Source organism: Herpailurus yagouaroundi, unplaced genomic scaffold, assembly GCF_014898765.1.
Source record: "Herpailurus yagouaroundi ecotype Mexico unplaced genomic scaffold, PumYag 185, whole genome shotgun sequence".
Lineage (NCBI taxonomy): Eukaryota > Metazoa > Chordata > Mammalia > Carnivora > Felidae > Herpailurus > Herpailurus yagouaroundi.
In genome coordinates, this window is record NW_024412416.1 from 10,062,325 (window position 1) to 10,085,607 (window position 23,283).

General features: G+C 42.2%; 1 protein-coding gene across 10 annotated transcripts in view; it reads right to left on the minus strand.

Annotated features, from left to right (window-relative positions):
• The window catches only part of AKAP13 (A-kinase anchoring protein 13), a 333,617-nt gene extending 313,761 nt beyond the window's left edge, over positions 1-19,856 (minus strand). For 9 of the 10 annotated variants that reach the window (XM_040493732.1, XM_040493734.1, XM_040493731.1 and 6 more), the window contains exon 1: positions 19,597-19,856. In XM_040493732.1, the coding sequence (XP_040349666.1) occupies positions 19,597-19,841 (245 nt within the window). In that variant the 5' untranslated portion in view covers positions 19,842-19,856. The remainder of the gene's footprint in view (positions 1-19,596) is intronic. The other variant, XM_040493735.1, reaches the window with a different exon arrangement.
• Between the last annotated feature and the right edge of the window lie 3,427 nt (positions 19,857-23,283).

A 23,283-nucleotide genomic window follows, 5' to 3' on the forward strand; every position in this document is an offset into this window, starting at 1 on the left:
AGTCACATACTCTATTGACTGAGCCTGCCAGGTGCCCCACATAACATTAATTTTAAAAGCTTCTAATCTGCATTTGGATATGCAACAGAATGGATACAGATAATCTCTCAGGAGCACTCTGTGTAGAGGGGACCTATCATCTCTATAATTCTTATCTGAAACTCTTCCTTGTCTCCTTGTTGGAGTTAATTTGGACTGAAAAGAGTAGCCAAAAGAATTTGAAATCAGTGACTCTCTTTATTGGAAAGTTTCCTTTATGAGCCTTTAAATATTGAGAACTCATCTTAGATGAATTCTCAGTGCTTAGGAGTGATGACCAGACTTCACAAATTTCTTCCTCTTCTTTTAGAAATACAGAGTTCTCTTACTTATAACTGGTTGCCAGTAATCTAGTAATTCTATGAGTAATTCTATTATGGCATTTAGAACTTCCTTTTAAATGCTGGATTTTTTTAAACTTTCTTTCTAAAGGTTAGGGAGAAATGGTACACAGATACTCATACCGGACCAAAGATCTAAGCTTTCTGAAGATAAACTTGACGGTATCTATTAAAAGCTGTTGAAATGTACAGGCTTTGCCCTAGCAACTTCATTTCTGCAAGAAAGAGATAAAGGATATAAAGATGTACATACATGGTTGTTCATCACAGCAATGTTTACAACAGTACGAAGGAGGAAGGGAAGGAGGGAATAGGGAAAGAGGAAGTGAAAGGGAGGAAAGAAAAGACAACTATTCAACTGCGGGTAATTTGTAAACTGAGGATAAATCTAAATCCACACAATGAAATACTATATATAGCCACTAAAATAACTATGTAAGGGGCGCCTGGGTGGCTTGGTCGGTTATGCATCCGACTTCAGCCCAGGTCATGATCTCACGGTCCGTGAGTTCGAGCCCCGCGTCAGGCTCTGTGCTGACAGCTCAGAGCCTGGAGCCTGTTTCAGATTCTGTCTCTCCCTCTCTCTCTGCCGCTCCCCTGTTCATGCTCTGTCTCTCTCTGTCTCAAAAATAAATAAACATTAAAAAAATTTTTTCTTAAATAAAATAAAATAAAATAACTATGTAAGTTACTTGACACATGTAAAGGTAGAGTCAAGAAATGTTTTATAATCTGCTTGTACTCAGGAGCACACAGAATATGATCACATATGGTGTGTATATGTATATGTACACACACACACACACACACACACACACACACACACACAGCCTCTACAAATTTTCAAGTCCAGAAAGAAAAAACACCAGACTGTACCAAAAAAAAAATTTTCTAGGTAGTACCCATCTATTCACAGGTGTACTTTGTTCTTTTTATGTGTAATTCCTGAATTTCTAGAGGTACATCTACCATTCGTAATAAAACTAAAACAAAAAATGCCTTTCATGAATCATGAAAACTGAGGACTTCTTCAGCAAGAGGTAACAGAGCAGAAAGTTAACCATGAAAATAAATCTACCAGCCAAGTAAAAGTTACATAAAGTTCTGCCAAAATCACAGCTCACAACGGATGTCCCTTTCACATGATTACTTATTTCAAGTCTTGCTAGAAATGTTCTTGACGCACGCAGAAAAGGGCTTGTGCCCTAGAGTCAGAGACCCATGTTCAAGGCCCAGCTCTGCCACATACCAACTGTGTGACCGCAAGGAAGTTGCTTAGCCTCAGTCTCCATGAAACCCAAAAGTTAACAGACCCCACCTCTGAGAGCTGTAGGGATTAAAAAGAAAGAAGGCTATACAGAGCACCTAGTTCTAAGCCCGGCACATGGAAAGAAGTAATAAAATGATGGCAATTATTATCGTTACTATTCCTGCTCTCACATATTAATCAAGAAACACTGGGGCGCCTGGGTGACTCAGTCAGTTGAGCGTTCGACCGCAGCTCAGGTCATGCATGATCTCACAGTTCATGAGTTCAAGCCCCGCGCCAGGCTCTGTGCTGACAGGTCAGAGCCTGGAGCCTGCTTCGGATTCTGTGTCTCCTTCTCTCTCTGTCCCTCCCCTGCTCGCTCTCTGTCAAAATAAATAAACATTATGGGGCGCCTGGGTGGCGCAGTCGGTTAAGCGTCCGACTTCAGCCAGGTCACGATCTCGCGGTCCGTGAGTTCGAGCCCCGCGTCAGGCTCTGGGCTGATGGCTCAGAGCCTGGAGCCTGTTTCCGATTCTGTGTCTCCCTCTCTCTCTGCCCCTCGCCCGTTCATGCTCTGTCTCTCTCTGTCCCAAAAATAAATAAACGTTGAAAAAAAAATTTTTTTTTAATAAATAAACATTAAAAAAAATTTTTTTTTAATCATGAATGCTTTAAGGGCAGAAACCATGTCTTATTTGTGTTCCTCCCTGGATCCCTGGCACCTAATACTGTACCTGACGTACAGTAGGCCTTCATTAAATGCTTACTGAATGAAGTATACCTGAAATTAACTAATTAACCTCCCTGAACATCAATTTCCTTTCCCAGCAAAATCATCAAAACGCCCTGCAGAAGTGAGAACTGGTAAACATGAGACACCTAGTTCAGGAAGAGGCTCCCAATAAATGACAGCTATTATACCCGTGAACTTGTCCCTGTAGGTTTCAAAAGGCACCAAAGCTGAAGGGAGAAAACAGATAACAATTTTTTCTCTGAATTTCCCTTCTTATTTGGGTCTATTACTTTTATTCGGGCTCAGGAAGGAAAATTCTCTCCTTCCAGGCACACATCCTAGCAGGCTATTAAAGTGATAATCTTCAGACGGCCACAAGCACTTTTGGCCAAGCAGCCAAAATAGTACCTTAGAATCTGTGAGCTTAGGAGATAATATAAACAAAAAGGGACCATGAAAATCAGGAGATCAGTATTTCCGGGGGATTCAAATTAAAACTTTTTTTTCCCCCAAATTAAAACTTTTAACATGATCTGGATTAAGAAAGCACAAGAAAAATCAACACAATTTTTATATACATTACCAAATAATTATTAAGGAAATACGAGATTTATGAAGCTATTCCATTCCCTGACAAGCATTTTCTTCACAAAAATCAAAATAAATGGGAATGCATTTTGAGAAGAAAAGCAGATCAAGGGAAAAGAAAGTCACTAAATTCTACACAGGGAGGTGAAAAAACTACAGACGTGAAACCAAAATTCATTTTGTATAAATCATAACATTCCTATACTGGTATTGAGAGAGAAACAGTCATCTGAGGAGAAAGAAAAAAAAAAAAAAGCCTACCATAAAGGAGAAGAACTCAAAAACTGCCCAGATCAGTTATTTGTGTAGCTCTGCTTAATTTCCCATATCTAATTTGACAGAAACCTCAGATTTCATACAGAAGTGCTTAATGGAAGGTTTATGGTCCTAGTCCTGCAGCGATTCTGTCAAAAGACAAAAAGACTACTCAGCAATTCTTTCGCTTTGAGTTGAAGTTTTTGGTTCCATATCCCTGAAACACAGCATGCCGTGATTCACAGAGACGGCTTATGGTTTATAGTATTATACACTGGACTAAAAATACCATTTAAGAATCCCCATTAGGAAAATGATAGTTTTGTAGTGACTTTCAAGACAACTAGAATAAATATATTCAAGGGGTAAATTTTATTTTTTTTTAATTTTTTTTTTAACGTTTATTTATTTTTGAGACAGGGAGAGACAGCATGAACGGGGAGAGGGTCAGAGAGAGAGGGAGACACAGAATCTGAAACAGGCTCCAGGCTCTTGAGCTGTCAGCACAGAGCCCGACGCGGGGCTCGAACTCACGGACCGCGAGATCATGACCTGAGCCGAAGTCGGACGCTCAACCGACTGAGCCACCCAGGCGCCCCTCAAGGGGTAAATTTTATATGAAATGTCTCAGTGACACTTCGATTTAAAAAACAATGTATGAAAAATGTATGAAAAAAAGGCAAGATCTTGCTCATTTTCTAGAATCTGGCATAATGGGTACACAGGGGTCAATGCCACTGTTTTGAGTATTTTTTTAGTATGTTTTAAAATTATTATGTGACATTTCTTAAAAATGAGGCAGACAAAAGAATTAGGTAGACAAGCCATACCTACAGTCTCACATCAGTCACCCACACGTCAGTGTAAAGCTGCTGAACAGGTTCAAACGTAAAGTGACAGAGACCTGCTCTGACCAAGCACAAAAACCAGGTAAGAGTTGTACAGATTTTCCCACCTGACTTGGTCTACACTGGCCATCTTCCATTTAACATGGTGCTTCTCTTCCCCAAAAGGCATGATGTAACCCACCAGAATCAAACTACAACTGATGCTGGGAGGAGAAAACTAAAATCTGTTTATTCTCAACGGGGTAGATTTTATTAATGGTTCAATATAATATGTATATATAGTTGTGTCACAAATTCATCCATCCATCAGCAATCCAAGTATTTCCTGCATAGCCACTAACATCTATATGCCATGCATGATGCCAGGTCCCAGGGATACGGTGATGAACGAAACATGAAATCTACCCTCCAGAAGCTTACAATCCAGAGGAAATACAGATGTAAGTGATTACCTTATCCCCACCGAGTCAAGTGAGCAGTGTGACAAATGAATCCTACTGAATTAACTAGAAAGGAGGAAAGGTACAGTGAGCAAAGACATTATGGAAAAGTTAAAGAGGTGACCAAAAACAGTACAACCCAAGATACTTAATGTATACAGGAAAAACAATCATTCGTCCTGGTTGCTGGCACAGTTTTTTAGAAAAAACACTTACTTCTACAGTTTACGATACTGTTCTAACCAACTAGGTGTTTCCAAAAGAAAACTCCCATCTTTTCTAATTTATATACATAATTTATCCTGGGGGGGAAAAATGTCTCATTCAAAAAGGTAAAAAAAAAAAAAATTTTACCTATAGCCATCCTTTAAGATAAAAGTGACTTTAAATATTTAAGTCAATCCCAATTATTCAAAATTCACATATAGCATTGTCCAAGGTTCAGCTGTACAACGTTCCTTCCAAGTTACCAGAAATCTTGGCGGAAAAGGTTGAAGTTTAAACCTGGGTGTATTTAACATTACAAAAAGGTTCAAAAGCCAATTTATCATACTTTTAGGTTTTCAGATTTTCCAGAAGTGAAGAAAAGGGAAAGAGGAAAGAAGAGAAAGACCTGAAAAACAATACTATTTGACAGAGGGAAAAATTCAGGGCCATTCCTATCTGGCCCAATAAAGAGAACAGATTCCCACTGGTGATAAAGATTTAATCATATACACATCCAAGCTCTCAGAATTCTTCTCCTTTCTGCCACCACATACTAAGGTTTCTCTGGCATCGTCATCTAGACAAAGATTCATGAGAAGGTCCCTCTGAATGACTGGGCTATCAGCAATGATGAAAAGGAACTCACACGTCCTGTCCTAGGAAATCACCCAGACACAATATTTATCAAACAGTTCTATTTATTGCTCTGTATTAGAAAAAGAAAGATATTTAAAGTGCAGCAATGTGGCAGGCAACAATAGCATAACATAATTTAATCATTCCAACCAAAGTAGGAAGGAAGAAGTCACGGTGACTTTGAAGAATCCTCACTGATGTTAAAATATCCTGTCTCTCTTCATGTCCAAGACCATAAGCTTCATAACCCCCTCCGGCCACCCCTGTAGCACTCAATGAAAGGTCAATACATGACTTCACTGAACAAAAGAACTCAGGGGCAGAATAAAACAGTACCCCGCTCAAGGTTGCACAGCTAGTTATGTGACAGAAACACAGCCGAAATGGGACCAGTCTCCTCCAAAGTCTTCCCCGCTCACTACACAACCTTGTCAAGTAAAAACTGTTTTACTGGGGGTAGAGGGGAAAGGAGATGGAATCAGGTGACAAGTGGGAGTGAGGAAACCAGCAAAGTATTCAGTTACAGGGTTATTATCTCCTAAGCCAGGAATGAAAAAAAAAAAAAAAAAAAAAACCTTTCCCAGAAATTAGCACATGTAACGACTCTGTTCATCTGCCGGAGTCTCTGCACCAATCACTTCCCATCCCCTAAAACCCCACAGGAAGTAAGTAAGGACAATTCACATTTAAGGGACTACAGAAAGGAAACTTGCAACACAGTTCAGTGAATCACCTGGGTCTTTCCCAGACCATCCTGAACCCTGTCTTTTCTTTCAGTTCACCTAATTCCTTTGCGTTAAGCAGAAGATGTACACCCAAAACACATGCTTACTACAAGCTGATCCCGGCACAAAGCGAGGGGATTGAGGAAAGGTGCTCCAGAGACTGCAAGGTGCATACCTGCATTGTCCTCAGCACCCACCCAACCACTTCTGCACCACTAAAATGAACTTAAAAAACTGGTTTTTCAACTTCCAATATAGGTTAAACATGAACTAATTAACTGTTTGTAAAATACTTTGAAGATGTGAAAGAGTATGTAAATGTTAATTATTAATGTTGATCCACAAAGCTCCCCGCATGTCAAGTAAAATACAACCGTACTGGTAAGTTTCTGCTACTTTCAAGGCACAAACATGGAAGCCCAGCACGTTTTAAGAATTCTAGGAAAACTCTAAGGGCAAACCACAATGATTTTCTATTTACAACATGAACAAGCTGGAATTTCAAGCTGGCTATTCTGGATATAATTATATGAGTTTAAAAAAAAAAGTGACTTCTGGCATATATGTAATAAAACTAGAGTATGTTTAGAGTCACAAAGTCCTGGATGAAAATTACAGTTCATTGACCTGAAATGGGCAAAGTAAAATCTCTGAACCCCCGTTTTCTCATCAAAAAAGGTGGGGGTGGGGATAACACCTATCTTATAGCCTATTGTAAGGAATTAAGAGAATGTAAACGAACCACAAAACACTCGTAGGCACCTAGTAAAAGTTTCTTCTTCCTTTTAGTGACTTTACTTTTTAGAAAACACCATTTAGGAAATACCCTTTGTCAAAAAATCGTTCTAGACTGCGAAAGTCTTTTGAAAACACTATCATGCTCCAACCATACGTACAGCACCATTTTGGCAGGAGAGCCCAGGCAAAAAGGCCGGTCATTCCTATCCACTGACCCATATATATCCTTAATCCTCAAACAGAGAAAGCACCTCAGTCAGGCCCCAAAGGCCTCATGTGACCAAATAAACAATTAGAACTCTACTTCTCAACTCTTGTTGCCACATTTTTCCCTAAATAATTCCCAAACTGCAAGGTCTCATCCAGACATCCTTTGTATTCTGAAGCCCAGCCGTGCTGTGCACCGTGTACCCAGGAAGCAAAAAAAAAAAAAAAATTTCTTCCAGCTTGTAAAAAGTAACAGAAATTATTTGTTACATCACAATGCACCTACCTGCTCCCACTCCAGAAACACACTTCCTTTAGACAAGGCAGAACTCAACTGGCAAAACCAGGTAGGTGGATTTATTTACAGATACTGTTCAAATGATACCATGTATTTTTAGAAGGGATTCACGAATTACAGGAAATGTCAAATTTGCAAAAAGCCCCTGATATATCTACCTCCTTCAGCTGTGAAAAGGAATACTTCTAAAACACTAAGTAAATGCTGATGGTATAATTCAGAATTCAAAAATATATATCATGCTCAGTTCAATTCATCTCAAATGATTTGTCCAACAAATTTCAAGTGGTGAGTAATGCCCCCTTTGAACAAAATGGTGCCACATTTAGCCAGGTGGGGCAAAACATGTGCTAACAATTTTCCCAGAAGCTGTTAAGGACTCCTACCCAAACCCCCACTCTCCTATGTGATGCCCCTCCCTGTGATCAAGGGCTCAACTTTTTAAGACAGCAGACCACAGTCAAAGACCCAGCTATGGGAAGGAGTGTTAGCAACCACAAACAAATGAAACTCCTCAGGCCAGAAGCTCACCAACTGAGCAGGACTCTCCAAAAACACAAACTCCCTTTATTAAAAATGAGACTAGGGGTGTCTGGCTGGCTAAGTTTCTGGACCATGCGCCTCTTGATCTCAGGATCGTGAGTTCAGGCCCCATGTTGGAAGTAGTATTTACTTAAGAAAAATAAATAAGACTAACGAAAATACATACATTGCAGAACATTTAGAAGACGAAAACTACCCTACCATCTCACTCCTCAAACACAACAATCTGCGATAGCCTCCTTCCAGACTCTCCTGTGTACTATGTGTATGTGAAATACATGCAAATGACACCCCCACATCACATTACAAATCACAGATATGCTCACAGATTGGAAATGTACAACAGATCTCACGACTAGTTTTCTCATGCTCAGAGGAGAGCAGCTTTCAGCACGTGTACAGTCCTAACTGACTCTGATTTAAAAGGCAAGATGTTATTTAGGTCACCACCTTCCTCCTTCACCCGCATCCAGCCCCTCAGAGCTAGTAGCTGTTGTGTTTACCACGATCACTACCATTACTAGCTACCCTGCCAGGTGAGCTGCCAGGTGCCAGGAGTCTAGAGATTCCTAATTCTCGCAATAACCCCTCCTCTTTATAGTTCTCTAGATCTTATACCCAGTCCAGACCTCTTTCCCGAACCACAGATCTGCACAGCCAATTACTTAGTGGTGTCTTCACTTAAAATCTCACAGAGCTCGGGCCCCTGGGTGTCTCAGTGGGTTAAGCGTCCGACTTCAGCTCAGGTCATGATCTCACAGTTCATGGGTTCAAGCCCCGCACCGGGCTCTGTGCTGACAGCTCGGAGCCTGGAGCCTGCTTCGGATTCTGGGTCTCCCTCTCTCTGTCCCACCCCCCTCACACACTCTCTCTCAAAAAGAAATAAACATTAAAAAATTAAAACAAAAAATCTCACGGAGCTCAAACTTAACATGTCCAAAAAGAGAAACGACGACGTCTTCCTCCCAATAAACTCACGCACACCTTCCCCGCCGAGGTAACCATTCCGCCATTCACCCGGTTGTTCAAGGAAAACACCCAGCGATCGTCCTGGACTGCTTTCTTCCCTTCAAAGCCTTTTTCCAATCCATAAAAAACCCTATCAGTCCTACCTTCAAACGCACACCGACTCCGACCTCCTGTCGGCACCTGCGCTGCTACGAGCTGGACCTCAGCTACCATCCTCCTCCCCCAGAGCCAACTACCACAGACTCCCGGCCGCCCTGTTCGCACTCCGGCCCGCCACCTCCCCAGGGATCCCATAAACCTGAAATCCGCTCTCGTGGCTCCTTGCTCCAGCCCTTCGGTGGCTCCCTGTCATACTTAAAAGCCTACGTGACCTGGCCTCTGCCTCCCTATGCGTGACCTCCTATAGTTCTCCTTCCTCGGCCATCCCGGCCACACCAACCTCCCCGTTCACGCTCCCACCTCAAGCTCTTGGCCTTTCGTGTCCCTCCTGCCCGGAACGTCCAGGGATCTGCAGCTGGCTTGCTCCCTTCACTTCCTTCAGGTCTCTGCTCCAATCTCCTCGCCTCCGGAAGGTCTTGTTTGACCACCCCAATTTCTGCTAATACTCTTCATATTCTTCCTAAACTTATCACCACGAGACATCACCAAAACTGTTCACTTATCTTCTTCTCCCCTCACTAGAATATCAGCCCCTTGATGGCAGCAACCACCTGTTACTTGTCACTGCGTCCCCATCACCTGCAACAGTGCCTGACAATACAGAAGGCCCCCTTGCGTGCTGAGGGAATTCAATCAGCAAACAACGCCACAAGGAATGTCATGTGCCCATTTTACAAACAAGAAAACGGAGTTACCTAAAGCCACACAGCAAATAAGTTGTCAAATGCATCTGCAAGAACCAGTAGTCGTCCACTGACTCACTACATCTTGTGCCATAAGACCGAATTACACATATACGCCAGGGACCAAAAACGTAAAAGAAGGCCTTTCTGTATGAAAATATCGGACCACAGTGGTTTTCCTCTGTCTGTTCATCACTAGAGCATTTCCCATCTTTGATTTATCCTATGTATGTGCTATGTATGTACTCCTCACCTGGAAGAGATCTACTCGTCTGTATTCCCCACCGGATAAGGGCTCAGCTACAGACGGCAGGCACCGAACAAATGTTTCTTTGATATTTATACCCCCCCCCCCCAGATTTGAAGAATCCCGTAACAAGACTTTCAGCACCACCAATAAAGTATGGTCTTCAAAGAGAGATCGAGTAACTGCATCCAGACTTATCCTGCCAACGCCCCCTCCAACAACTAGGGAAAGACAAAATACGTAAGGTGACGTCTTTGAGACACTGGACAACAGGCACGAGGGACTGCAATCCCTAACTGAGGGGAAGAGAAGGGACGGGCCACCACCACTCCAGCTTTCTCAGCCTGGAGGCACTCTGGAGTGCAGAGTGCGATGAGGATCCTGAGCAGAGCGTGGCAATCTTGTCAAAGTGACAAGACCTAAGAGTTTGGGGAGGCTGAGGAATCTGAAAACTCCAACAAAAATCATCACAGGGAGGCCTCCTAGAGTCTGATATTAAAACATAAGCTACATCTCTCAAAAATCATGACCAACCCAGGATTATCACAAGAATGCAAGGCTAGTTCAAAGTGCCAAAATCAGATATCAACAGAGTAAAGAAGAAAAAATCTATGATCGTCACAAAAGATGCAGAAAAAGCCTCGGCAACATTCAATATGCTTTCATGATAAGAACTCCCCACCAACTAGAAACGGAAAACTTCAACTTGATAAAGGCCATGTACAAAAGCAAACTCTAAATACAAGCATGCCCAGTTTTATCACACTTTACAGTTAATGTATCGTTTACAAACAAGTATTTTTAAAGTATGTACCTTTTTTAAAACAATGCTTCTGCATACTCAATAGACTACAATATAAACATAGCTTTTACATGTAATAGGAAACCAAAAAATTAATTTGGCTCACTTTATTGTGTGATACTCACATTATTGCAGGGGTCTGGAATCAAACCCACAATCTCTTTAGTATGCCTGTAACATCACATTTATGGTGAAACACAGAATGTTTTCCCCCCTTAACATGAGGACAGGATGTCCACTTTCAAAATTCCCATACAGCACCATCCTGGGGGTCCTAGCCAATTCAATAAAGTAAGAAAAAGAAATAAAAGGCATACAGACTGCAAAGGAAGAAATCAGACTGCCTGTACTTGCCGATGGCACTATTGTCTATGTAAAAAAAGCCCAGGGGCACCTGGGTGGCTCAGTCCGTTAAGCATCCGACTTCCACTCGGGTCATGATCGCGCAGTTCATGGGTTCGTGCCCCGGCTCGGACTCTGTGCTGACAGCTCAGAGCCTGGAGCCTGCTTCGGATTCTGTGTCTCCCTCTCTCTCTGTCCCTCCCCCACTCGTCTCTCAAAAATAAATTTAAAAAAATTAAAAAAAAAAAGGACCCAAAGATCTACAAAAAGGATTCTAAAACTAAAACTGAGTTGGGGCACCTGGGTGGTTCAGTCAATTGAGCGTCCAACTGCTGACAGCTCAGAGCCTGGAGCCTGCTTTGGATTCTGTGTTTCCCTCTCTCTCCACCCCTCTCCTGCGCACTCTCTCTCTCTCAAAAATAAATACACATTAAAAAAAATTTTTTTTTAACTAAAACTGAGTTTAGCAACGCTGTTAAGATCCAAGGCTGGCATATAAAATTCAATCCTATTTATACTAGCAATGAACAACTGGAAATTGAAATTTTAGAAGCATCATTTACAACAGCACCAAAAAGCATGCTATGTGTGTGTGTGTATTTTACAAAATACAGGCAAGATGCAACTACTGAAAATTACAAAACACTAATTAAAATATCAAAAAAAATTTTTAAGTATATTTATTTATTTTGAGACAGAGAGCAGGACAGGGGCAGAGAAAGAGGGGGAGAGAGAATCCCAAGCAGGCTCCGCATTGTCAGTACAGAGCCTGATGCAGGGCTCAAACTTACAAACCACAAGATCATGACCTGAGTCAAAGTTGGATGCTTGACCGACTGAGCCACCCAGGTGTGCCAAAAAAACAGTTCTAAATAACTATACCATGTTCATGGTTCAATATCATTAATATGTCAATTCTTTCCCAAACTACAGATTCAATGCAATGCCAACCAAAAATCCCACCAGGATTATAGACATCAACAAGCTGATTCTAAAATGTACCTGGAAAGGTAAAGCAACTAGAATACTCAAATATATACTCAACTATTTCTGAAAAATAGCACAATTAGAGAAGCCACACTACCTGATTTCAAGATTTACTATAAAGCTACAGTAATCAACAGTGTGTAAAGGACAAATGGAAGACTCACATCAGTGGAAAAGAATACAGAATCCAGAAGTAGACCCAAGGTATATGATCAACCGACTTTCAACAAAAGTAATTCAATGGAGAAAAAACAGTCTTTTCAAACAACAACAACAACAAACACGTTGGAACTACTGCTTATCTAAAAACAAAAAAATAAATCTCAGGGGTGTCTGGGTGGCTCAGCTGGTTAAGCATCTGACTTTGGCTCAGGTCATGAGCTCACAGTTCATGGGTTCTAGCCCCACGTCAGGCTCTGTGCTGACAGCTCAGAGCCTGGAGCCTGCTTCAGATTCTGTGTCTCCCTCTTTCTCTGTGCCTCCCCCATTCATACTCTGTGTCTCTCTGTCTTAAAAATAAATAAACATTTTAAAAAATTTAAAAAACACAAATATAAATCTCAATCCATGCCTTGCACCATTCAGAAAAATTAACTCTAAGTAAATCATAAACCTAAATGTAAAATTTTAAACTATAAAACTTCTAGGAGAAAATTCAGGGGAAGTCTTTTTGTTTAGGTTAAGCAAAGATTTTTCAGATACTACACCAAAAGCACAATCCATTAAAGAAAAAACAACTGGAACATTACCAAAAGAACTCCTGTTCTAAAGACAATTATTATTAGGAAACAAAGCCACAGACAAGAAGAAAGTATTTATAAACCATAATCATGTATCTGATTCTAAAATGTATATACAACTCTCAAAAGTCAATAATAAAGCAAATAATTCAATGTTTTTAATCAGCAAAATAACTGAATACATTACCAAAGAATGGCAAATAATCACATGAAAGGATGCTTAACATCATTAGTCACTAGGCAAATGGGGAAAAAAAAAAAGGCTACATTCTGTATGTTTCCATTTGCATGACATTCTTAAAAAGGCAAAAAACCATGGACACAGAAAACAGATCAATAGTGTCCAGGGTCTGGGAGTGGAAAATGGGTTGACTACAAAAGGGCTCAGAAGAATTTGGGGGATAAAGAAACCATTCCATACATATCTTGACCGAAATAGTGGTTATGCAAATGTATACATCTGTCAAAACTCCCAGAATGCTACTGAATTTTACTGAATGTAAATTATACATCAAATAAAGAATGAGAAAACAGAGACTGAAGAGATAACAATGTACTGAGTAAACCTTGATTTTACCCTGGTTAAAAAAATTTTAAACCAATTGTAAAAAGATAATTGCAGGACAAACAGGAAAAGTTGAAGATGCACTGAATAATATTACTAGACTTGTTAATTTTTTTATATGTGACCACTGCATTTGGTTATGCTGAGCACAAAGATCCAGATCCACAAACATTTTCTATAAGAGGCCAGATACTGAATGTGTGGCTTTGTGGGCCTCATGGTCTCTAGTAACTATTCTGTCACGGCAGCACCCGATTAGCCACAAGCAAATGAGTACTGTCATGTCCCAATAAAACTTTATTTAAAAAACAGGCAGTAGGCCAGATTTGGCCTGAGGGCTACAGTTGGAGAACTCCTAATATAGACAAAACTACAATGACGTAAAGCAGAGTAGCGGTTGCCTGTGGTGAGGTAGGCAATGGGGAAGGGTTGAGGGGAAGAAGTGGCCAGAGAGCGGCATGAGGGAACTTTCTGGAATGATGGAAATGCTCCATATTTTGATTATATTGTTATCTGTATGGATACATTTGACAAAACTCATCAAACTCTATATACTTAAAATGGGTACATTTTATCATACAAATAGTATTTCAATAAACTTGATTTGTTTTAAAAAATTATTCTTTCCAGCTAATAGCATCAATAATGTGAAAAGCACAGCCTTCGATCCAGAATAATCTTGAGTTCAAATTTTAGTTTAATAGATATGTGATCACTGTCAAATCACTTTGGGGGCTGTTTCCTCATAGTAAAACAGCTTAATAATGCCTGACTCATAGGCTGATTTTCAAAATTAAGTAAGAAATGTAGGTATCAGGTGCCTGGGTGGCTCGGTCAGTTAAGTATCTGACTCTTGATTTCAGCTCAGGTCATGATTTCACAGTTCATGAGTTAAACCCCATGTCAGGCTCTGCGTTGAGAGTGCAGAGCTGGCTTGGGATTCTCTCTCTCTCCTCTCTCTGCCCTCCCCTGCTCTCCCTCTCTCTCTTAAAAAAAATAAATAAAATAAAATAAAATAAAATAAAATAAAATAAACGTAGGTAAGACACACAGTATAACATTTGGCACATAAGAGACACACTCCTCTGATCTGAGTAAACCAATTAAAAAAAATAATTGAAGAAAATGAGTCAGTAAAGATCAGACAACCACACTAGCCTTCTTTTGTACTCTTGAAATATTCTGACATTCTTTGTTCACTGTTTATTGTGGTTTAACCTGACTTCAGGAACTGGCATCCAATGTCAGTTTCTGTGATTTCACAGTAACTTGGGTCTAACAGCAAGCATCTTGAACTGAAATTTCTTTAGAAATTTACTCCATGACAAACATGTTATAAAAGGAAAACTGAGAAGAGCCAAAAGTAAAATGTATCAATTTTCCCAAGCAAGGAGAATGACAATAAATACGGTATATTTTAACTATCTTTTATAAAGAAAAACCAATATAGTTGGATGTTTCCCTCTTTTCAACTAGGATTTAAATTTTATCCAAACCACTAAGCAACCAATAAAGTTACCAAATGATATAGCATTTGTATAGCAATTTATCTCAAGGTTTCACACAACAATAGCATGTAGTAGACAGAAGATGATTTATATTAAACGTGTTTTTATTTTACAAGTAAGAATCTTATGTCTGAGACAGATGAAGTGGCTTGTTCAAGGACATACAGCCAATAATGGCAAAGTCTGAATGTGAAGTCAGATAGGCAGCTTCATATCATGTGATTTTTCAGAGATCACCATCCGAGAATCATCTTGGGTTCTGCAAAATTCTTTACCTAACTCCTACGTGCTTTCCCCCTAACTCGGCATCTTTAGTTGTCTAAAAGATAAATCAATTACATACAGTGTGACATACCTAACCCTTCAGGAATAACTAACTCACCATTTGGGATTGGTAGAAGCTACGGCAGAACATGGGCTTATGATGTCACTAGAAGTGAAAATTCAAAAGCATGTTTCCAAAAGAGCCTACAGGGTGACATAAATGGTAAATTGGTAGATTCCTCACACTTTCTCCTTTTCCCCACCCCAATAACCACATCACAGAAACACGTTGATATCCACCTTTCCCAGGCTCTGGACACAGCTCTGCGGGGTAAAAAAAGGAAAGTATGCTATCACTCCACATAAATGTGCAAACAATCATCTCAGTACCAGGTAGTCCACTGTCCCAAAAGGCCTGACAAAATGGGTTATCTCTTCATCTTCTATTTATTATGTCCCAATCAACCCATGGGTGGATTTCAAGACCATAGACGGGAGGATGTCCAAATGAAACCAACTCCCTTCCACTAACAGCTTCCTCCTCTCTCCCCATTTACAGTGGTAAGACAGGCTGACAGTGACTCAGGAGCCCGCTTCCAAATGGATGCCTGTCGCCACCGGTAATAACCAAGTCTATTCAAGTGCACTTAAATATTAACTTTGAAAGAAAAGATTATCAGAAAGTTCAAGTTTATTCATCTCGCTTTGTCAGGGATGTTTTTTCCTCAATCTGAGAGTCTGATCAGATAAAATTTTTAAAGGTTTACTATAAACCTTCCATGGCTGAACTTTTTACCCTTATTTTATTAAAAAAAAAAAAAAACAACTAATGGCAAGATGAGCTTCAATATACACAAATGTCTATCACAGGGGCACCCGGGCAGCTCAGTTGGTTGAGCATCCGATTCTTGATTTTGGCTCAGGTCATCCTGGGGTCATGGCACTGAGCCCTGTGTCAGGCTCTGCACTGAGCGTGGTGCCTGCTTGAGTTTCTCTGTCTCTCTCTGTCTCTGTCTCTCTCTCATTCTTTCTGCACCTGTCCCTCCACCCATGCACACTCTCTCTCAAAATAATTTTTTATTAAATTTTTTAATGTTTATTTTTGAGAGAGCGAGAAAGACAGAGAGAGAGAGAGAGAGAGAGAGCATGCAAGCAGGGGAGGGGTAGAGAGAGAATGACAATCTGAACACAGAATCTGAAGCAGGCTCCAGGTTCTGAGCTGTCAGCACAGAGCCCAACAAGGGGCTCGAACCCACAAACCACAAGATCATGACCTGAACCAAAGTCGGGCGCTTACCCAACTGAGCCACCCAAGCACCCCCAAAATAAAATGTTTTAATTAAAAAAAAAAAGGAATGCCATTACAGATTAATAGTTCTAAAACAGATCTATTCTATTTGGTGCTGTGAGTATTGTACACCGAGCCAGTAAAACTGATTTGAATCACTGCTTCCTTCCGCAATTGGTGGCACCTTCAAAGGTGTTATCTTGAAGGGGAAGTAAGCGATTTGCTCACGTCTCTGAATTGTATTAACCCCCACTCCAGTTCTGTCTTACACAAATTTGAGAAATAGTCATAATCCCTCTCTCTCTCTATCATGTTTCAAGACTAAGGTAAAATAAGGTGGAACAGACTGAAAAACTCAGATATCCTATTACAAGTGTTGAAGATAATCCATCTCTCACCATTTCCTAAACACTGGAAACGCATAAGGTCCTACACTCCCAAGCCATTCTGCAAATCCCACTCCAAGACCTGTACGGTGAATGAGAAGATAAGTTTCTACTGCCATTCAGGTCAACTAGCCCCTTAAATGAAAAAAATAATTGCATTTAACTAAAGAACACTCAATTCTCCCTTATGAAAAAAACAGCTAAACCGCTAACCTCAGAAGCATCAGCTTCTAAAACTGCTTCAAGTCACATAAAAAGGTATCAAAATTATTATTACACCTACCAGGTAATAGGCACCTACTTAATGTCTGGCACACTATTAAGTACCTCACATAGTTTCAGTTATTACAAAGAACAATGCCAAGTATGATACCTTACACGGTAGGACCCAGAAGCTCGGTGGGATCAAGTGACCTGCTCAAGGCTCACAACTAGTCTGTGGAAGTGTGGGGATCTGAATCTCAGTCGTAACTAGCTCCAAAAATTGCGTATTCTTTCAAAACTGTGCGACCTCCCCATTTCACAATAGAAGAAGAGGCAGAGATGTGAAATGCTTTGTCCGGCAGCCTTAATCATTTCACCAAAAAAGGGAGAAAATTTCTAAATGAGAACCACTTTTTGAAAATCCAGGGTGCACTATTTAAACTTCACTTCTCAAGATGTAATTAGCATATAAAAAGAGACGTTAGAAATCCTTTTTAAAGTTAACTAAATTTCATCACAGGTCTGCAAGGGAACAGTCGTTCTGGATAAGGTCCCAGAGTTAGTGGTTCTTACGTGCACTATCGCTAACTCAGTACCAAGCACTTCGCCCAATCCAAACGCACACTGAACACCTGTGCTGTGTTAAGGCTCCTTCTTGGCAAAGAGGGTACAAAACTAAGGAAGAAATAAGGCCCATCACAGCGCTCAAAGAGTTAACAGATTAGGAGTCCATTTGTACTACAGATACAGTGGTAACTGTAATTAGGCAAATAAATGAAGTGTGAGAAAACCTAAAACAAAAAGTGTGTAGGACGTGGTATCACAGCTCAGAGAAGGAAAAAGCAACTGGCCTAGCTGTCCCATTTCGTTGGAAGTCCATTTGTTTACACGATGTCCCTCCCTGACAATCCCTTCCAACCTCCGTCAACCTCCATCCGAACAATCGCCCTACGCAGGCGATTGCTCTAAGAGCAAGGATTGTGACTCCTAAAAGTGACCTCGTTGTTGTCGTTTAAATGTACAACACTGATGCCACAGACACGTTTTTCGTTAGCTTCACCAGGTGAAGAAAGTTGGTTTTTCAAGACAAAACAAGGCCAACCGAACCAGAAAAAACCAGGAACCCTAACTTCCCCACATTACTCACTCAGCATGAGAAATCAATCAAAATAAACTGGCACACACAGTCTTTCTCAAATTTTTCTTTTTAATTTGGCAGATGGCAATGGGATATAACAACTGGTATTAACGCATCCTGGTCAGTGTTCCACTACCCCAACTGGACAGGCATTTAAGCTGGTCCACCTAGGGGACTTAAACATCGTAAGCCAAATTATTATCACATCATAAGCCAAATGAACCAAATTCTGTAGGATTGAACCCAAAACCTGACAAGTATTGTATTTAATGCAGCCCGCAAATCACCCAAGAGACCAAGGAATACAAGAACTAGAATAGTGATTTATCTCAGCTGATCATTACTTCTTTGCAAACTTGCAAAAAAGTCACCTTTCAAAAAAGGCAGCATTTGTCCTGATCTGAGCAATCCAAAGGTCTAGAAAAATAGAATAAAATGCTTCTTCTGAAAATAAAGGGGCGGGGAAGTGGGGAGACTGGAATTAAGAAAAAAAGGCACTGCTTTTTCCTTTAGATGTGTATGCCTGAGGCAATAAACTCCCAAAATAACTTCACCCAGGAGTATAAAAGCTGAGAAGGAACACAAAAATATTGCTCAATCTAACTTTCATTGTGAATTCCTCAGTCCACAGTAACATTTAAAAACGTAAATGTGATGAAATCATTCTGTTGGAAAACTACGTATTTCCAAACAAACAAACAAAAAGGCCAAAAAACCTGTCTATCCTTCCTTCTGGCGAAAAAAATTTGAGAGTTTTCCCCATTTAAAAAAAAAAAAAAAAACTCTTCTCATATTGGTTAACTTTGAAAAATAAAAAGTGTCAGTAAGTCAAAAGCAAATGTTTTGTTACGGCTCGAAGTATGGCTGCACTTGAACTAGGTGGAGAGCTGAGCCCGCTGCCCTGTCCCCGTGCGGGTCCCCTCCGGCGGCGCGGCCCCGACCCGCTCCGCCCCGGAGCGAGCGCAGGAGGCGCCCCCCGAAGGCGGGCGCGGCCCGGAGTGTTTACCGTCCGTGTCGGCCCGGGGGGAGCGGCTCCCTCGCGTCCGCAGCACTTGTTCGCGCACCCCGGGGACAGGAGGGACCCTCCGAGGAGCCGTGGCTCCCGGGGCCGGGGGTGCGGGCCTCGCCCAAGGGGACCCCCGTGTCTGTGCCCCGCGGCCGCGCCCCCGGCCCCGGGAGTGGGGCGGCCCCGAAGCCGGGCTGCGGGAGCCGGGAAGCGCGCCGCGGCCCCGGAGCAGACAATGAACGAAGGGGCGATGCGAGGGGGAGGAGGGGGCCGCGGAGGCGGGGGCGCTCCCCAACGCCCATTCATCCCCGCCCGCCCCCTCCTCCCCCGCGGCCCCGCCCCCCTCCCGGCCCCCGCCCCCAGGAGCGGCCACAGCGGGAGGGGCCCCGCGCTCCGCGCCCGCGACCCCTCCCCAAATCACAAAACTTCCCCCAACTCCGCCAACTAAGTTGCGCTCTCACCGTGCGGCGCCCGGGGCTCCCCCGCGGGCCCAGCCAGAGCAGCTCCGCACCTTCGCCGCCGAGAAGGACAATAGGCGGCCGCTCACCCAGTAGCGGCGACGGCTTGAAGCTGCTACTTCGAGGCGACGAGCGGGCGCGACGGTCTCAGCGGAGCCCAGGAGCTTCACCGCGGCTGCTCCGGCTCCGCGTTGGCCCTGCACACAGCCCCAGCCCGCTCGCGCATGCGCCACAAGCTGCTCAGGCATGGGCGGGGCACCGAGGGAGGGCGGTAACGCCTACGAGCCCTCCCGTGAGTAAACGCGGAGAGAGGGGCCGTGAGCAGGGATTGCCCTTCAGAGCTGCCCATCAAGCTCCGGGAGGCCAATAGGAAGACACCTAGGCGGTGCGTTCAGGTTGCTAAGGGAGGCTGAGGTTGACCGCCGCTGCTGCGCCGCGGCAAAGTGATCCAAGCCGGCTGGCTGGCAGAGGCTGCTCTGGGAAATGCCCTCCCACCCTCTCCTCTCCGCCCTATCTCCGGAAACCGCCCTGCCTGTGTGTGCCAGTACTTACCTGAGCTGTAGCAGTTACTACAGTAAACTGTAGTTTACAGTTTACAGTTACTACAGTATGATTTCAGTAAATCATACTGAAATGATTTACTATTCTATTTCCTTCCACTTGCAACCAGAGAGTGAGTTTACTCTTCTGTGTGTCAGTGCCTCTGAGAGTCATTGTTAGGTAGTCAGCAAGTGTTTTATTGGATGGATGACTGGATGCATGGATGGCTTCCTGGCGGCATCAGGACTGTGACAGTGCATCCCATGAACTTTTGGCTAAGCGATCACCACAAAATCTTACAATCCTCCAGTTGCAAAGGACTTCAGAAATTACCTGGTGGCTTTTGAGAAACAAAATGTGGCCCACTGGTTCGAAGAAACTTCATTTTGATAGTTGTGTGTGTGGGTGCGCCTGTGTTTCAGTGTGCATTACGCTGTGTGTTAGGAGGGAAAATGCCTATTATATCAGACCATTATTTCACTGATGTTATTTCTTAGATTAAACACAAAGTTATAAAAAATGAATCCAATTAAAAATATTAAGTAAAAAATGAAAACACTTTTTATGCAGGTCAAGAACGTGCAAATTGATAGCAATTTAAGTAAGAACAATGGTTACTAGGATTAAAGTGTATGACTCTCTTTTTGGGAACCCTGAGTGAGGCAAGCTCATGACCCAGGACCTGAGAGAGAGGTATTGCGTATACATACTGCATGTATCAGTCCCTTCCATTGTTGAGTGGCTTTGTGTCTTAGAAGTGCTCCTAGACTTGAGCTGAAATTTGCTTCCCTGTAAATGGACCTGGTTCTCGCATATATTTTCCTAGTTTACCTTCACAGAATGAAAAATCTAGGCCAAACATTCCCAGTGCTTCATGTGATATTATTTCCCAACGACCTCATTGTGCTGCCCACCATCCTCAATACTCACTCTAATCTCTCCTTGTCAATATTTGAAAGGTGGCACACAGAGAGGAGTCTCCTAGATCCCAGCCCTGACTCTGCCACAGAGGAGTCCACCATGAGCAGGTCACCCCTCAAGAGCCTCTGTCTCCTGTAAAGCAAGGGACCTAACCGAGAAAATCACTTAGACCATAATATGTGATAATCCCATGGTCTTCTCCTACAGCCTGGCTAAGTCTGTTACAAAGGCAGCAGCAAATAAATGTTACCATGTCATCTTTCTAGTGACTGCTGACAATATCATTTCCTGTTCCCTGCCTCAGCAGGATTTACACCTTTCTGGTGGGCTGCATGCTACATCCAGGGGCCAGGAGGGGAGCAGCACTTTTTTAAAGTTTACTGTGCTACAAATCACCTGGGTAATTTTGTTAACTGTGGATTCTCAGTACGTCTGGGGTGGGATCTGGGATTCTGTTTATCTAACAAACTCCCAGGTGATACTGATGCTACTGGTCTGGGACCCTGCTTTGAGAAGGGTCTTCTCTAAATTTTCCAGACAGCTGAGTTTTGCATCTTCTTTGGGAAGTCCTAAGCAGTTATCTACAAGGCTGGCACTTTCTTGTTATTCAGATATTAGTTCTAATACCCCTCCTTAGAGGAAACATCCTTGGCTGGCCTATCGAAAAAAACTCATTCTCAACCAGTCCCTCTCATGCATATGACTCAAATTGCTCCATAGCATTTATCCCAGTCTGAAAATAGCTTATTTGTGTGTGTGTTTATTACCTCTTTCCCCCACTATAATGTATGCTCCCTTAAGTCTGTTTTGTTTAAACCCCCCCCCATTCTCTTCCATCTATCATAGTGCTGGTGGAAACAGGAAGAACTCAAAAGTTTTGCACGAGTGAATTTGTACAGAAGGAGCTAGTATGAGGGGTCCTCAAACTGAGTGTCCCTGATACTGAAGATTTGTTCTTTCAAAGGACACCAAATATCCACATCCAATGTGCCCCATTTCACCAGAAAGTGATGTAGTGGTTAGTAATTTTCTCACTTTCCTTAAGTAACTTTATAAGCCAGGAAAGATGCCAGGGCCTTATCAAGCACTGGTAGGATTTTATGTCTCTGAACTATCTTTCCAGTTGACTTACAACTCTTGTTAACCTTAGAAATAATGTTGGCACAGGGCGCCTGGGTGGCTCAGTCAGTTAAGCTTCTGACTTCAGCCCAAGTCATCATCCCACAGTTCATGAGTTCAAGCCCCAAGTCAGCCTCTGTGCTGACAGCTCAGAGCCTGGAGCCTACTTTGTATTCTGTGTCTCCCTCTCTCTCTGCCCCTCCCCAGCTCCCGGTTGCACTCTCTCTCTGTGTCAAAAATAAATAACCTTAAAAAAAATTTTAGAAATGACTTTGGCACTTTTATTTTTCCTGCAAAAATAGGTTTATTTGGGAACAGCAGAGAATTGCAATTTTGGACACATAAGCTACAGCAGAACCACAGGCAAGTTGCAGGACAAAAGGGAGTCACTCTTTTATACAGAAAAGAGGGCAGTGGGAAGGTTGTTATAAACAAAAAGTCCCATGAAGTAAACTGGGAGTTCAAAGTATAGTGGCTTTTCATTGGCTGAGTTGTGAGAGTCTCTCATTGGTTGGGCTGTTGCCAGGAGAGGAAGAAACCCTTCTTCCTACTGGGATCATGAACTAGCATCCCTGTGCAAGGTCTGGCTCGGATCTACAACTCACAAGGAGTGGTGGCTCATAAGGCCTCCCCTTGCCCACCCACTGACTCCATTCTAAATGAGGTTTCCTGTTATTAATTTTCACACTCCCTAATCGATTTACATGGTTTCTAATTTCTAAAAATATAGCAAGGATAAGTTCCAATTTACAGAGTCAGTCCCCAGTAATGCCAAAGTAAGGGGAAAACAAAATCAACACAGTTGGGAGGGACATGAATCTCTCTTGGTTTCTAAAATGTCAACTTTTGGAAATAAATAGATCAATCAATCAATCAGGAAGCACTAGAACAAACTTGTCTCAGGGCTCTACTTTCATAACAGTGGACATTTTATTGCTTTTGTGGTACCAATAGTACCCTAATGTTGCTTTGAGGTAACTTCCACTTTCAGCCCCTTGCTTGGAGAAAAGCCAACACCACCCACATCCCCAATTCCATGGCTTTAGCGTGTGATCAGACCAGAGACAGTCAATGCATTACATACAAAGGCAACAATTATTAGTTCAGGGT